The sequence below is a fragment of the Ascidiella aspersa genome, chromosome 1 (genome assembly GCF_963924565.1).
Source record: "Ascidiella aspersa chromosome 1, kaAscAspe10.2, whole genome shotgun sequence".
NCBI classification, from domain to species: Eukaryota; Metazoa; Chordata; class Ascidiacea; order Phlebobranchia; family Ascidiidae; genus Ascidiella; species Ascidiella aspersa.
Window position 1 is genome coordinate 39,778,314 of NC_139447.1, and position 14,167 is coordinate 39,792,480.

The following is a 14,167-nucleotide window of genomic DNA, read 5'->3' on the forward strand; positions in this document are numbered from 1 at the left end:
ATAAGTTACATCACAAGGAATAGCATAATCTACATTGACTTCTGCAATGGCTAATAATCCTGTGAAGTTTGTTGCCCAAATAGTTTGGTTGTCAGGAAATGCTGTCAAAGTTAAATTATTTTGTCCAGATGTGCCTGCAAAGTTTTAATACCAAGAATGTAATTTAGTAAATAAATGAATTAGAACTATCCAATATACAAAGAAAACATATTTGGCCATGAACAAAACAAACACGAAAGCAGAAGTCATTTCAGAAAAAAAAAATATATATATTCATATATATATATATTGGCTGAATAAAAAACAGTCATCATATGCTTGTTTTTTTTCTAAACAATCTAATATGAACTGATTAAAAGCAAAAATATTCTTAAACCCTTATCACCTGTGTTGCTATAAGCTATGCAGAAGAAGCATACAATTGACTTCAAGGACAATACTCATTGTATAGTTTAGTTGTGAAATAGTTGCATAAGTAGGAAAATTATATTTAGATATGTGTAACCATTTTGAGCTTTTGTATTCATGACATATAAAATGTTTCTATAAACTTTGACAAAACCTTCTTACAGCTAATACAAAATTATAACGAACTTACCTTTAAACAGCCAAAATTGCACAACTAATGAAAACCAAACAAACCTAGGACAAAATGTTGCCATTTTTAAGCAATTCAAATTTCCTTTAAAAACTTCAGTATACAAATTTACTCTAAAAACATTCCTGATAAACTATACCAGTGCTTGTATTAAAGAGTCATGGCTTAGTAAAGCTAGTTAGTCAGGTGATTAAATCACTTTCGTTTTGGGCAGCAGTTCCTTTGCTCTTCCAGTGGCATTGTGTGTCTAAAGTCAATATCATCATTAAGCCTAATAATTCATGTCTAGGAAAACTGCGTTTATATTCCTAAACATTTGTTGTTAGCTATATATAGCAGTTCATTTTACAAACCTATTTTATTAGAACTACCTTGTACCATCACAAAAGCTTGATTGTTTTATATAGTTATCAAGTGCTCAAGTTAAAATGTTGTTTAATAGGTTTGTATTTAAAAATATCCATAACGTTAACCATCGTGGAAATCAATCTATAGCTTGCATACATATTGGGGTAAAATTAAATTACTCAGGTTAGGGTGAAATGTGTAAAGCAATAACTTTGATTTTTTTCTTAAACTGCTGTTTTAATTGGATATGATGGATCAGACTTAAATGATTCAAGACTTGCATCCTATATCTGTTTAGGGATTACATTTATAGCAAATTTGTGTCAAAAATATTTTGTTGGTCATATAGTAACTGAATCAAAACTTGTCACAGTGTTACACTGTAAAACTAAATATAATTACAGTAAAGCAAACAAAAGAGTAATTTTTTCGTTTTGTATTTTTTGCAGAAAATGCAAAAACAGGTAAAAAAGAGCAAGATATTTACACAAACAACGTCATGTTTTTCGTGCTTCATAGCACCATAAATAGCAACAACAAGATTCCTCGGCGTTCGACCTCTGTCTGACCTTCAGCCACCCCTTCAAGGTCACCACTCGACCTTCACTGCCAGAATTCTGCCTCTAGGAGCCCGAAACGCCCCGGCGCACGGCTCCGGTCAGGACGATGGAACCGGGGACTGCTGGACCACCCCGGTCATGGGGGAGTCCTGTTGAGTCCGGCCCGAGTGACCCCCAGGGGGGTTCCGGGCCATCGGGTGCTGGGTAAAGTCCATGGGTACAACGGTGGGGGGCATGAACCCCTGTTGTATGATGGTTGTCATGTCCCCAGAGGCGGCAGGGGGGTAATTGTAGGAGGGGGAACGTGTGGTGCCGTAGAACGACGAGGTTTGGGCCGGCGCCGGAAACGGTGGGTGGGTGTACTGCTCCCCCCGGGGTTTGTTGGGGGAGTGAGGGGGGTAGGCTGCCGATGTGTGTGCGTATTGGGGGTATGTTCCCCCCGTTGTGTGGGGGGCTGATGTGGGAGATTTCACACTTGATACGGAGGGAGAGAGGTAAGTGCCACTGCTGTAACCTGGAAATTAATGAGGTGTTGTTAAAATCATTCCTTTATAGCAGCAAATAACTGAAAAAAGTTCACAAAACGATTTGAAAATATTGTTTTGTTTATATACTGAACCTAATTTATGTAAATCTTAGAAGGGAGATTTTTTAAAACTGGAAATTAGAAAATGCATTCACACAAAGGCACGTACCAGGAGATGCATATGTGATGGATGATTCTTGTGCATATATTTCAGCAGTGGTTCCAAACGAGGTTTGTTGGCTGCCAGGGTCTGACCTTGCACGACCACCAGACGAACTGCTGCCCGCTGTAAGCAAAATAACATACTTTGTTGATTAGAATGTAATTGAAGTTAAACGGTGATTTTTTTTTTCAATAGACACAGTTTTGATTCGTAAATAGGGTTATCATGGTTCTGTTTCAATAATTTAATTTCTTTGCTTTCTTTTTAATAATAGTTTCGAGTTAATCCGTCCACCAATTTTCAGTGAGAGGTGTATAAGCCACTTCAATGATCAAACACCTCATTTGCAACAATGCCTTGAGGTATTTTTATTGTTGCAATATGCTTGTTCTTTTGATTTGAACCTTTTTTGGCTTTATGCAATCTTACATATATCTAAATAAGTTTTTATTTTATTATCATATAAATGGAAATAGGTCCCTTAACCAACAGAGCAATTTGGGACTATAAACTCTTTAAAAGCCAAGCATTGTGACTTCACAGTGGATATTGCTCATTAGCCCCATCTAGAGGCAATAGAAACCTGACCCTTATAAATTCAAAAGCAGCTTTGTTTTTATAAACACAAAACATAATAAAGGGATCTTACCACACTTTCTATTTATCAATACACCAGTATTCCCAAATAGAACAGGCACAGTGAATTAACAATGGTTCATTGCTCATTAGCCCCACCTAGGGTCAGTACGAACCTGATGAGCTGCTAAGATCCTGTGCCGGACTCGAACTTGTGTTTGTCGAACCGTCGGCGGTCTTCTTGAAAAAGCTGTGTTGTAATGCATAGAATGGGGTGAGGCGTTCCTTCGGGTCGTACGTCAGCATGCGGAGGATCAGGTCTGTTGGCAAACAATGGGGGTTGTTATGTCACAGAATGAATATTGGTAAAATGCAAAAAGGCTTATGTATGTTACTGTAACTTGGTAACAGTTTTATTTGAAAAAAAAGTAAAAAGTGACCATAATTCCAATTGATATTGAGCTTTCTACTACAAAAGTTTAATTGGTCTGCATAGCTTTACCAAAAGGAAAACTGCTAAAACAAGTAAGGTGACAATTTTCAAATAATCAAATGTCAGCCACTTTTGGACCTAGTTGATGTACAAAGAGGTATATTACCTTTAAACTTCAGATAATCTTGTTCTGAATGTCCGTTTTCGCTTGCTCTCCTGCCACCAGGACCTCCACTTTCAACACCAAGAATCGCGTGCAACTTGCGAGTGCCAGGTTCCTTGTACTGAGAAGGAAGGTGCAATTAAAGACACATAAAAACTTAATTAGGATGATTTTATAACATAGTTCGCATTTTAACATGTTTGAAAATGAATTATTTCATCCAGTAGAAGAAACAATATTTTTAGTTTTTTTATAAGCAATTAAATAATTTTTATTTTTATTCTATAAAGAAGTATAAAATATGTGTAAAAGCCTTACAGAAGGTATGAACCTCAATTTAAATAAGCTAACAATATATTTGTTTACTGCTGTGCAGAAAGTATAAAACAATAAATAAATCATTCCTGAAATTTTTTTACCTTTTTTCCTTGTTTTTTAATTTTCCACGAACCATCGCTTTGCCTCTCGAACATTTTACGAACTTTTTGCGACGAAGCATTTTCCAACATTGACTGTGGGGGCATCCCCAAAACCTCTACTATCTTGTTCATCTGGTCTTCCTGGAAAACAAAACAAAGTTTGCAACAGTTCAAAACAAAAACTAAATAAACTCAGGTGCCTATGCACAGATCTGTAATGCAGCTTCATACTAAATTGCAAAGCCAAAGTGGTTGAGTAAATAGACATCTTCTTGATAAAGCAGTTTTGATAGAAACTTGTATCATCATCAGTTAATGTATTAGTCACATTAATTGATAATGATACAAGTGCGTGTTGAAATGTCTTTATCAAGATGATGTCGATCTACTCAACCTTTTTGGCTTTGCAAATTCATTATCAAATACAAGATATCAACAATTTTGTTTACAATTTGTGAACTTGATTCAAGTAACGTATTGTGGAAATATTTCAAATTTAACAAATTAGTAAAACAATGATTTTGCAGCGCCTTTACTTCAGGTATTTGAATTGTTGAAGCAAGTTGTACAAAAGGAACAGTAACACTTATTTTTAACAAATACACTATCAACCAGCATTAAAACAAGTTTTAGGTTCTAAGAATAAAAAATAAACGTTAAAGTAAAAATTGTTGAAAGAAACCTTTAGAACATGTAAACTGCTGACACCATTGAGTCACTGAATGACTAATATTTATGATATGTGTGAAAGAACTAAATCAGGCCAAGATATTTATAAACGTTTGAATTCTCCGATGAATAAAGTGACATGCAAAATGTCAAATTGACCTGGATTTCTTTTTTACATATTAAAATGCACCAAATGCTTAATATGTTAACAGAAGCTAATATCAGTATTATTCATTAGAATTAACAAGAAATGACACTTGAAACACTTAAAGTTAACCTAGAAGGCTGAAACCATTGCATATACAATATATGACACTGACAGTGTTAATTCATAAATGTAATTATTGAATGAAAAATAAAAACAACTAGTAGAACACTTAAAATAAACCTATTTATCATTTAATTCTTAAAATGTATGGCATTTGTGCGATATTTAACACTAAGATTTTATAAATGCTTCATTTATTGGATTAATAATAAAATTAAATGGACACTACATTTCTGAATAAAATGTATCAAATGACCATTTGTGCAGTGCCATACCTCATTGGATCCAGCAAATATTGGTTCTCCGGTGTGCATTTCAACTAAAATACAACCAAGAGACCAAACGTCGATGGCCATATCATAAGGAATACCAAGAAGTACTTCGGGCGACCGATAGAACCTCGATTGAATGTATTGGTAAATCTGTAAGTAACAAAAATTATTTGCTAGTTCAGAAAGCATTTAAATATCATCAGCTGGTAGATCATAAAATACACAGTGTTAAGTAATTTATTAAAGATTAATTTATGTAAATTTTAATCAGATTTTTTGCAGTTGTTTAATTTCAGAGCAAAACACTAAATTTTGGGATATAAAAATAACAAATCTGTTGCAAAACTACAAAACGTGTATTTCCAACTAGAGAAATTATCGGTTGAGAACCTTTGATGTCGCATCCTAATCATATTAAAGTTCCCAATAACGTTACTTGAGCCATATGCATATGGTTTGCTCAAGAACAACATTATGTAAACCAAACAGATTATATTCATGAACTAACAAAAATACTGCAATATAATACTTATGGTCAAATTCAGTGTTTAGTTACTTGTCTATATTAAACAAAGTTTAGAGTTGTATAAAAGTTATGAAAATGTGATAAATTTCATCCCAAACTTTAAACAATAATCTTACTCTTTCCCCAAGACGACAGGAGCTTCCAAAGTCGATGATTTTTATGGCGCTTCGCTTTGGGTTGCAAAGAAGGATATTCTCGGGTTTTAAGTCACAATGAATGATGTTGATTTCAGGTGTGGACAGAAATAAGAGGGCTGTACACAGCTGCAAGCAAAAGTAACATCTATAGTTAGAAAAGTTATCTATGTAAGGTTTCTAAAATTGGTGCATCAAGGGAGAATTTAGGTTTTCCAAGTGTGAAACAGATAATGGCTAGAATTAGAACTCTTTATCCAAAACTTATATATAATTATAAGATTTCTGAAAGGTTGTTGTTTGTTTAAATAGATCAGATGATTTCATTGAGGATTTTGCAACACAAAGCTAAACTAGATCTTATACATTGCACAAATCTCACATAACATAAGTATGTATAGCTGGGGTAATACAAACATTAGTTTTAGGATTTATGATTAAATAAAATTCAGCGTTCTGTGGTTGGTGAACAAAAACTAGAAAGTTTAACAAACATTGCTCTACCATACAGTCATCAAATCTATCAAAAAAAATCCATACAAAATTTACTACAAAATTTAATAAGTTTTAAAATTATGATACATTTTGTGAACGCAAACTAACACAGCATAAAAGGATTTTCCGAAAGAGAGCCAACTTACCTGTTGCGCAAATTTTCTAGTGAGATTCAAGGAGACACCGCGGAAATTTGTGTTCCTTAAAAGGTCGTAAAGATTGTACGAAAGCAGCTCAAAGACCAAACAAAGATGGTTGCGGAAGTGAAAATGGCGTTTTAAACGAACTAAATAAAGAAAAAAGATTCACATATTAAATCAAATAAATATGGCACAAAAATACATTAATCACTAAATATAAAAAATAATTTTAAGTTAAAATCAAATTTAATATTGCTTTTAGTTTAGTATTACAAACTTTTGTTGCTAAATTATTTTTTTTTTTAAATATAAAATAAAATTTTCTTTTTATTGGCTACTTACCAACATAATACTTATTGTCGGCATCGTATTTATTCATCAGCTCGAGAAGTCTGACTTCTATTAAAGCTTGTTTATAGAACGCCTTTTTATTCTTGATAATTTTAATTGCAACAAATTCTTGCTCTTCATGGTCGAATGCTTTTGCAACCTGAAAAATTTATAAGGTTTATTATGGAACTTTAAACAACTAGTAAACTACGTTGAAAAAACAGAATGACCTAAAAGAAAACTTCTAAAAAAAACGAATTTGGATTTGCAGATATTTTTTAAGAGTACATCTTTTAGAAAAAATCAAAAAATAATTACAGAAATCTAAGTAGCTTAAAATATTTAAAATCATTAAAAATCACCAAACACAAGAGTATTGCTTACTTGACCAAAAGACCCTTTCCCGATAAGTGAATCGATTTCATATCGATCATTCCACTTTTCACCATTCTTGATGATATAGTCGTAGTTGCTGTCATCAAATCCATCGTTAAACACTCTTCGTTCCTTCTGAGGTCTGGCGTCTTCTTGCGCTGCTTGCTGCTTTCGTTTCTTCTTGGCATAATAAACCTGAAAATTGTGATGAAACAACACATTTAACATTTTTCCCAATAAAAATTATTAAAGATTAGGCTTTGAAACTTATGCGAAATTATATATATATATATATAGACTGCCTCAACTTTATGGCAATTTAACCTTATATTTTGTATTTATACTAATTCTTTAAAAATCACCTAAAAAAGTGCTCTTTTCTACACAAAAATGAAGTCCATATAAAAAACAAATTTTCTACATATTCTGACATAATATATATAAGCATTCTTAATGTACCAACCAAAATGGTATTCCAACTTATACTGTGTTTATTAAAATATATATTACTTTAACAGTATTTTCTATAAATTATTGGCGTTTATTACAAAACACTTAAAAACAATTTGCTAACTTTTTCCTATAAAAGTTATTTTCTTACCCCAACTTTATTGGTAAAAGCATATTTCCAGCACATGCTAGAGCTACAGCAAACGTCAGTCTACTACCCAGCACTGTTCACAACAACACGCCAACATTAATGTTAAATGAGGCCCTAACAGGCAACTAGCCTTCACAAGCCATCAAATATTTACTTACCTCATTAATATGCTTGTAGGTCTTAATCAAATCAACGGACAGCTTCCTCGTCGGAGCCTTATTCGAGTCACGGAATTCACCAGGTATTCGAGCCATCTGTTCCTAAAACGCAAATATTTTTCTCATTATTGGGATGTTAAATACTAAAAATAACCCAGTTTTATGTTTCTAAAAACAGAAACATGGTATTTAATTTTAAATCTGTGTCAACATTGTGGACGACTATTTACAACCGTTAAGTCTTGGGATGTTAAGTTACTACCTTCACTGTTCAAATACACATTCAGATGAGGTTACCTCATAAACCAATCAATTTGTTTGCCAATCCCATAAATAAAACATGTCATAAATGAACAATAATGCAGCTACATATTTAGTTTTAAAGATGAGCAACCAGTGACACAAAGAACAAAAAAAAGAATTAAAAATCCTAATTCGTTTCCATTACTTTGGAAATAATTTACATTTTTTTAATTTATTAAGTGTAGCTTTAAAAACAATGTCAACGCCAAATATATTGACCAAATTGACAGTATCTTAGTAAGGATGCTGATTGCTGAACTACGAATTTTCAAAACTATGGTAATTTATGTTCAATGTTCAAATTCAGGATTGAGTAGTATTCACCTTCTGTTTAATACAGAGAAATCGCTCTTCTGGTGTAAACGAAGTTATAAACGGTTTCTTCATTTACACCAGAAGATTCCTATCCACTGATATGTTGCCTGGTGTAGCAACTTTATTCTTACCTTCTGTTGTTGAGCGTAGAACTGCTGGTCCATATCTTGCGACATCTTGTGACGGGAAGACCGATGGTCGGAATCACGACTCTCCCCACCGTCCCCAGCAGCTAAACAACACACAACATTGTAAGTGTTGTATTCACTTGAATCAATTGCACTTAAATCACTGTTTTCAAATGACTGGACTTTTGTAAACTCATAAAGTTTGACTCCTTTTAAAATTTCATTCCAAATGCTGTACATTTAACCAATATGCGGATCTTGTGATAAAGTTGTAATGACCTAAGTTAATGACTTGATATAAGTGCACTTAAGACAATATTTTTGAAAAATATTTTGCAGGGCCTTTTTAGATCTCCCTTAAAAACGTTTTTATTTATATTTTTAAACATTTATAATATTTGATTAGTAAGTGAAGATTACACGAATTGCATATTCAGTTAAGCCCTACACAAACTGTTTTACGTCTAGGCTGACGTTTACTTATTGAAGCAGAGACTATATGGTTGTTTTAGTTATGTGTGATAAATGCAGCATTGTAAGTCACTGTTTTCAAATGACTTGATTAAGTTTTTTGGACAACGACCTTGGTTGAAATAATGTGTTTTCATTTAACATTTAATTTGAAAATGAGTTTTTATCTAAATTTTTGCACATAAAACAATTTTTGTGCTATATGTGGCAGTTATGTTTTTACTTAAGTTATTTCTCATACGTGGATGGGTTTAATACTTTTAATCGTTCAAGGTTTATTTTTTAGGACAAGGACCTTGGCCAACAAAGCATTGTGTTGTTTACGTCAGTGCATCTCAAACTGGGTTTGGCAGTTTAGGAGCAACAGTGAGTTGTTTTTGTCCAGTTTTAAGGAAATTCTGCCTAAAAGCCATGCATTCTATGGCTTGTTGTTTGGTGTGAACTCACAAACTCCATAAAATGCAATTTCTTAAATGATAAATGCTGTTATTACAAGCAATGTGTGAATCTCTTCTATGTGTGTATTGTGCCATGTGTCCTTGTTTTGCCAATTTAAGACAAGTATAATATTTTTCGTTCTCTTGTGATTAAATTGAATTTTAGCATAGGTTTTGCACACAAGTACGCTTGATAGTGTTATATACAAGCTATGGTGGATAGATAAATGTTTTGTTTATAACAGATAAAGTGAAGGTGTTGCAAGATAGTTTTAATGAATTAAAAGTGGTGGCTGACTATAAAGTATGGCAAGCCCTGGTTGATGTGAAACTGTAGCAGCACACACTTAAAAGTTTGAAGCAACCAACCAAAAATTATGTTATACATAAAGTGGCCTAGTAATACACAGCCTTGGAAGATGGGGGCAATTACTAATCATAAATTTGGTAAATTTATCAGCAAAAATGGCCTAGTATGTTGGCTAAAACCAGCAAGTTTTAATTTCAAGGCAGCTGCTAACAACAGACAGCCTTGTCAGTTTGAGTTTAACTAAAAAAAGATTTTATATAAAGTGGCCAATATAGCACCAGGGCTGTCCACAAAGAAAAAAAAATATTGAGAAAAATATTAACAAATCAAAGTAAGTTTTTTTTAATATGCTTTGATAACAAAACAGCGTAAATACCATGGTCAACATCAACACCATTAAAAATTGTTTTTATGGGACTTTTTAAAAAAATAACTTAAGCTTCACGTAATGTAAATTAAAAAAATATTTTAAGACTTTGGAAAAATATTAGGTTTGACTTTTCAACGCAAAAATTAATTTAAAGACTACTAAAGATTCAAAGACTTTATGGAACCAACTAACAATATGTTGTTTATAATGTTTGCCACAACACAAGGCCTTACAAGTTCAAACAAACCAATTATCAGTATGCTGTACATAAAGCTGCAAACTTAAACAACTACTTTGTAGAGACAAAACAAGCAAAAAAACATAGAACTATGAAATGCCTTAATACACTGTCTTAACCAGCAAAGCATAATGCCCTACAAGTATAAGGTTGCCTATGGATTTGCTTGACATTGCAATATAATAAAGACAATTACATTAATCTTTGAATGTCACATCTGTTTTTTTTTTCAATTGGAACGTTATAAAGCAATACAGGGTACTGCAATGGAATGTCGAAAAGATGCATGAAGACCAATCATCAACGCACTTGTATAAAGTCTCTAATATATTTTATTAACTGTTTTGGAAAACAAATTCTTTGTAAAGTGCCAATAAATCAGATTGAACACGAGACTGTGCCCTTTTTATTTTTAACACATATACCGTGTGCCATTCTATGATCACTAAAATCTGTATAAATCATTATGAAACAATAAAAAAGAGCCACTCCATTATGAACAGGCAAGTAATGTTTTTAATAACTTGTTAAAGTTTAAATTTATCCCCTTTCATTTGTGCACTTGTATGCAAAACCACAGTTCAAAGAGCAGGAAGAATCCTGCTAAATATGGCTCAAGTCACATGTGCAAGGCAGCAAGATTGCAGAGTCATGGCATGCATTATGTGAAAATAACTACACTTATATAATCTGACTGAAACCAAAATTGCGCAACTAAACATTAAATGACACGTACCAGTGGATCCAAGAGGTGCCAGGAGGGTTTTGAATGGGTTCTTGCTGTTGCCAGGAATACCTAGAAATAAACAATTTTTAAAGAATGAACATTTTTTTGAAAGAACCTATGGATTTATATTAGTGAAATACAAACACTAAAAGTATCACTAAATTTTGTATTTATAAAGTTTATATTTTATGGAAATACTCTATATGTGTTGGGTGTTCATTTATAATTAAAGCATCTTACAAATTCATATAAGTAGCTATTTTTTTGCACAAGCGCATGGAAAATAACCTAAAAACGAAAAGCACTTTTTCTATGGATGGGGATGGTAAAATGAGTGACTGAATCAAAAACTTTAAAAATGTGTAAAAAATGAGTTGGGCAATTTGGTTATGGGGGTGACGTTATATAAAATGTTTAATGTATGACAGTAACGTTGTTTGTATATTTTCACAAATAAACAAAGCTGTATTTGCAGTTTATGCAGAGAAAGCAAACTTGAATTCAGAAAATTTGGTAAAATCCAAACAACTTTATAGCAGAAGGAAATTATAGAAGTACCTCTCCCTCCACTATGAAGAGGCCCAGCACCATTATAACCGTCCTCAACAATAGCTACACTTCCATGTCCAGAATACTGGTGATGGTGGTTGTTGCTTTTCACAGACACAACCTTGTTGTTCTTGGGTGCCAAGTGGTATTCCTGTGATCTATGGCTCTTGTTGTTAAACCAATCGATCCTACATGAGGATAATTCGTTCCAGGAGACATGAGACTGACCACCCTCGCTCACAGTAACTGTAGGACCCCACATTTCAACCGTCTTCTGCGAGCTGGATTTTCTATCGCATTCTGCTAAACGTATTACTCCGTTTTTCACAACCATGAATGTAGTCCGGGCATCATCAGGTAGCAGAAAAGAACTCAGAAAAACTCAGCAGATATCAGTTTGTTTATATTACAAATTCGCTAAAAAAACACGACCAGTTAGGCATGAAGCAAACTATAAAAAATCCTGTTAAACAGCATTCCCTAATTTCTTGTGGTAGGCTCAGGTATTTAACCAAAAGATATATCCATTTTTTGCCTAAAATATTTTGTTTATTAAAATATAATAAATGGCTAATTTAGATAAAGTCTAGTCTCAACATATACTTCAGCTACCGGGTTTATACATTTTCCTTAACATCTAGCTACTTGTCCCATTAATCACAGAATAAGTTGTGTCTGTCTGGCTATAGTACTGTCCAGTAAAGATTGATTATTACCAGACAAGGTAAATTGGTTCAACAATCAATAGGTATTAAGCCACACACATCTCTGGGGTTCTGACACACTTTACTTATTGATTTCTTAACCTCCAGCGCTTCTCTGCAACGTTTCCTAAACACCTAACCGCTATGGCGGCCACAATTCGCCATACACACAGGTCTGCTGGTTAATCGTCAACACAACATGCCACTTCCTTGTGCGTAACAAAGGCTTTGTTTATACGTCACAGAGGAAACGAAAACATGCGAGCGCCGATGCGTGACCAGACACGTCATAAAGACTGGCGAGGACAATTAACGCAGAGATTCGGTGAAGATGCCCCAGGCAAGCTTTGAAAGGAAACCAAAAACCGAGAGACTTAGCTTTCCCGCTCCGATGATTTCGCTGCTTGATCTTGTATCAACAACTGGTTAAAAGTGACTCGACTGTCAGTTGATGCCCTGCATTGTTACGCCACAGTTGCCAGGCAAACAGCTGACGGCTGGCGTCATAATTGCATCGTGTCACATTTGTCGAGCAGGCGTCGGGAACAACGATGCAATCGTGACATATATACCGGTAACAATGGCTTCGCTGGGCATTCTGGCCACAAGTAACGCTCTTCGACTGTTTGCAATTCAAACCGGAAAACGAAAACATTTCTTTGAAGCTCTGATCTCTAATATCCTTACAACACAAGGCGCATGTTTCCACACGCAAGCAGAACGCTACGTCGTTGTCTGTACAATATTAACCCGACAAAGCAACAGCAATGCACAGCGGGCTGGTATCAGGGCGCCACAGTCAAATGCAAAGCGTCTCGGGCACTCGCGCACGCACACACACTCGCGTCGGGCGCGCCACTTCAAACACGGCGCGTGTGTGTGCGACCTACTTAGAGAGACAAAGCTCTCTCACGAGACTGGGCGAGAGAAAAAATGGCGCGAGCGAGAAAAAGGGCGGGAGAATTGTACGTGACAGGTCACATGACGTAACGTTTACTGACTATAACGAAACAATCGACCCGACTTGTGGCATTGTTCTTACAAAATTACGACGCTTGAAAGTAAACAAAAGAAGCTAAAGCGATTACACAAAAGAAAGTACCTGGTTTAATTGCAGTGTATGGAAAACTGCTCACTAAACTTGCACCTGAGACTATAGGCACTTTGGCCTGTGACCGTTAGTTACAAAATTGATTTGTATTGACTTGAAGTTGCATCACAGAGAACGCTTACTGAGTGCCCTTAAAAGAGCAAGAGTGATACTTTGTCTGCTGAAAATCAATAAGTCTGGTCCCTGTCATGGCATACACACCCTTTCACACCCTTATCAACTTTGGACAAACACTTTACGGCAACATACTTCCGCTTGTAGAAAACCAACTCATAATAGACAACAAAACATTTACAATCTTTATGTAATTTATGGGATGGTGAAGCATGGAATTTCCTGTATTTTAACTGCTGAGTAGAACAGAAATAAATCTAATAATTTACCTACTTTGCAAGCACATGTATAAGTTATAACTATTTCAACGCTGCATAATTGCTAAGTCTCTAAATAAAGGTACAAAAATGCTTAAACACCAAACCAATAAAACGACAGCACAGGGATTACTTAAAATAGTGTAGTAAAGTGTGATACTTTATCAAACTTGGTCTAGTAAATTAATCTCACACCATCTTTTTGTCATTGGGTATTTTAAGCCTTAGTTTGAACTGCTATAACTAGTTTGACACTCACTGCTTTGTAAATGAAAGGTTTAAAAAAGTTCTGTACCTACTATATATATATGAAACCTTTGGTATATTGTGCAAAGTGTATTTCAACACTAAAATGAAAGCATTGTTCAATTTCTAATTG

At 34.3% G+C, this 14,167-nt stretch overlaps 1 protein-coding gene across 1 annotated transcript; it reads right to left on the bottom strand.

Moving 5' to 3' along the window:
• Positions 1 to 1,375: 1,375 nt before the first annotated feature.
• LOC146170475 (dual specificity tyrosine-phosphorylation-regulated kinase 1B-like) lies at positions 1,376 to 12,014 on the bottom strand. Its single transcript, XM_083390871.1, has 14 exons — positions 11,612 to 12,014; positions 11,063 to 11,122; positions 8,504 to 8,604; positions 7,755 to 7,856; positions 7,005 to 7,190; positions 6,633 to 6,780; positions 6,297 to 6,436; positions 5,638 to 5,784; positions 4,999 to 5,145; positions 3,787 to 3,927; positions 3,371 to 3,488; positions 2,948 to 3,091; positions 2,202 to 2,318; positions 1,376 to 2,020 (listed from the first exon to the last, which is right to left on the bottom strand). The coding sequence occupies exons 1-14, from the start codon at positions 11,934 to 11,936 to the stop codon at positions 1,605 to 1,607; spliced, it is 2,292 nt and encodes a 763-aa protein (XP_083246997.1). The 5' UTR covers positions 11,937 to 12,014; the 3' UTR covers positions 1,376 to 1,604.
• Between the last annotated feature and the right edge of the window lie 2,153 nt (positions 12,015 to 14,167).

Coding starts and splice junctions, on each gene's coding strand:
- LOC146170475 (XM_083390871.1), bottom strand. CDS start 11,936: ATGGTTGTGAAAAACGGAGTAATACGTTTAGCAGAATGCGATAGAAAA. Junction 7,857..8,503: donor TCTACGCTCAACAACAGAAG/GTAAGAATAAAG, acceptor TTTGCGTTTTAG/GAACAGATGGCTCGAATACC. Junction 6,437..6,632: donor CGACAATAAGTATTATGTTG/GTAAGTAGCCAA, acceptor TTCTTTATTTAG/TTCGTTTAAAACGCCATTTT.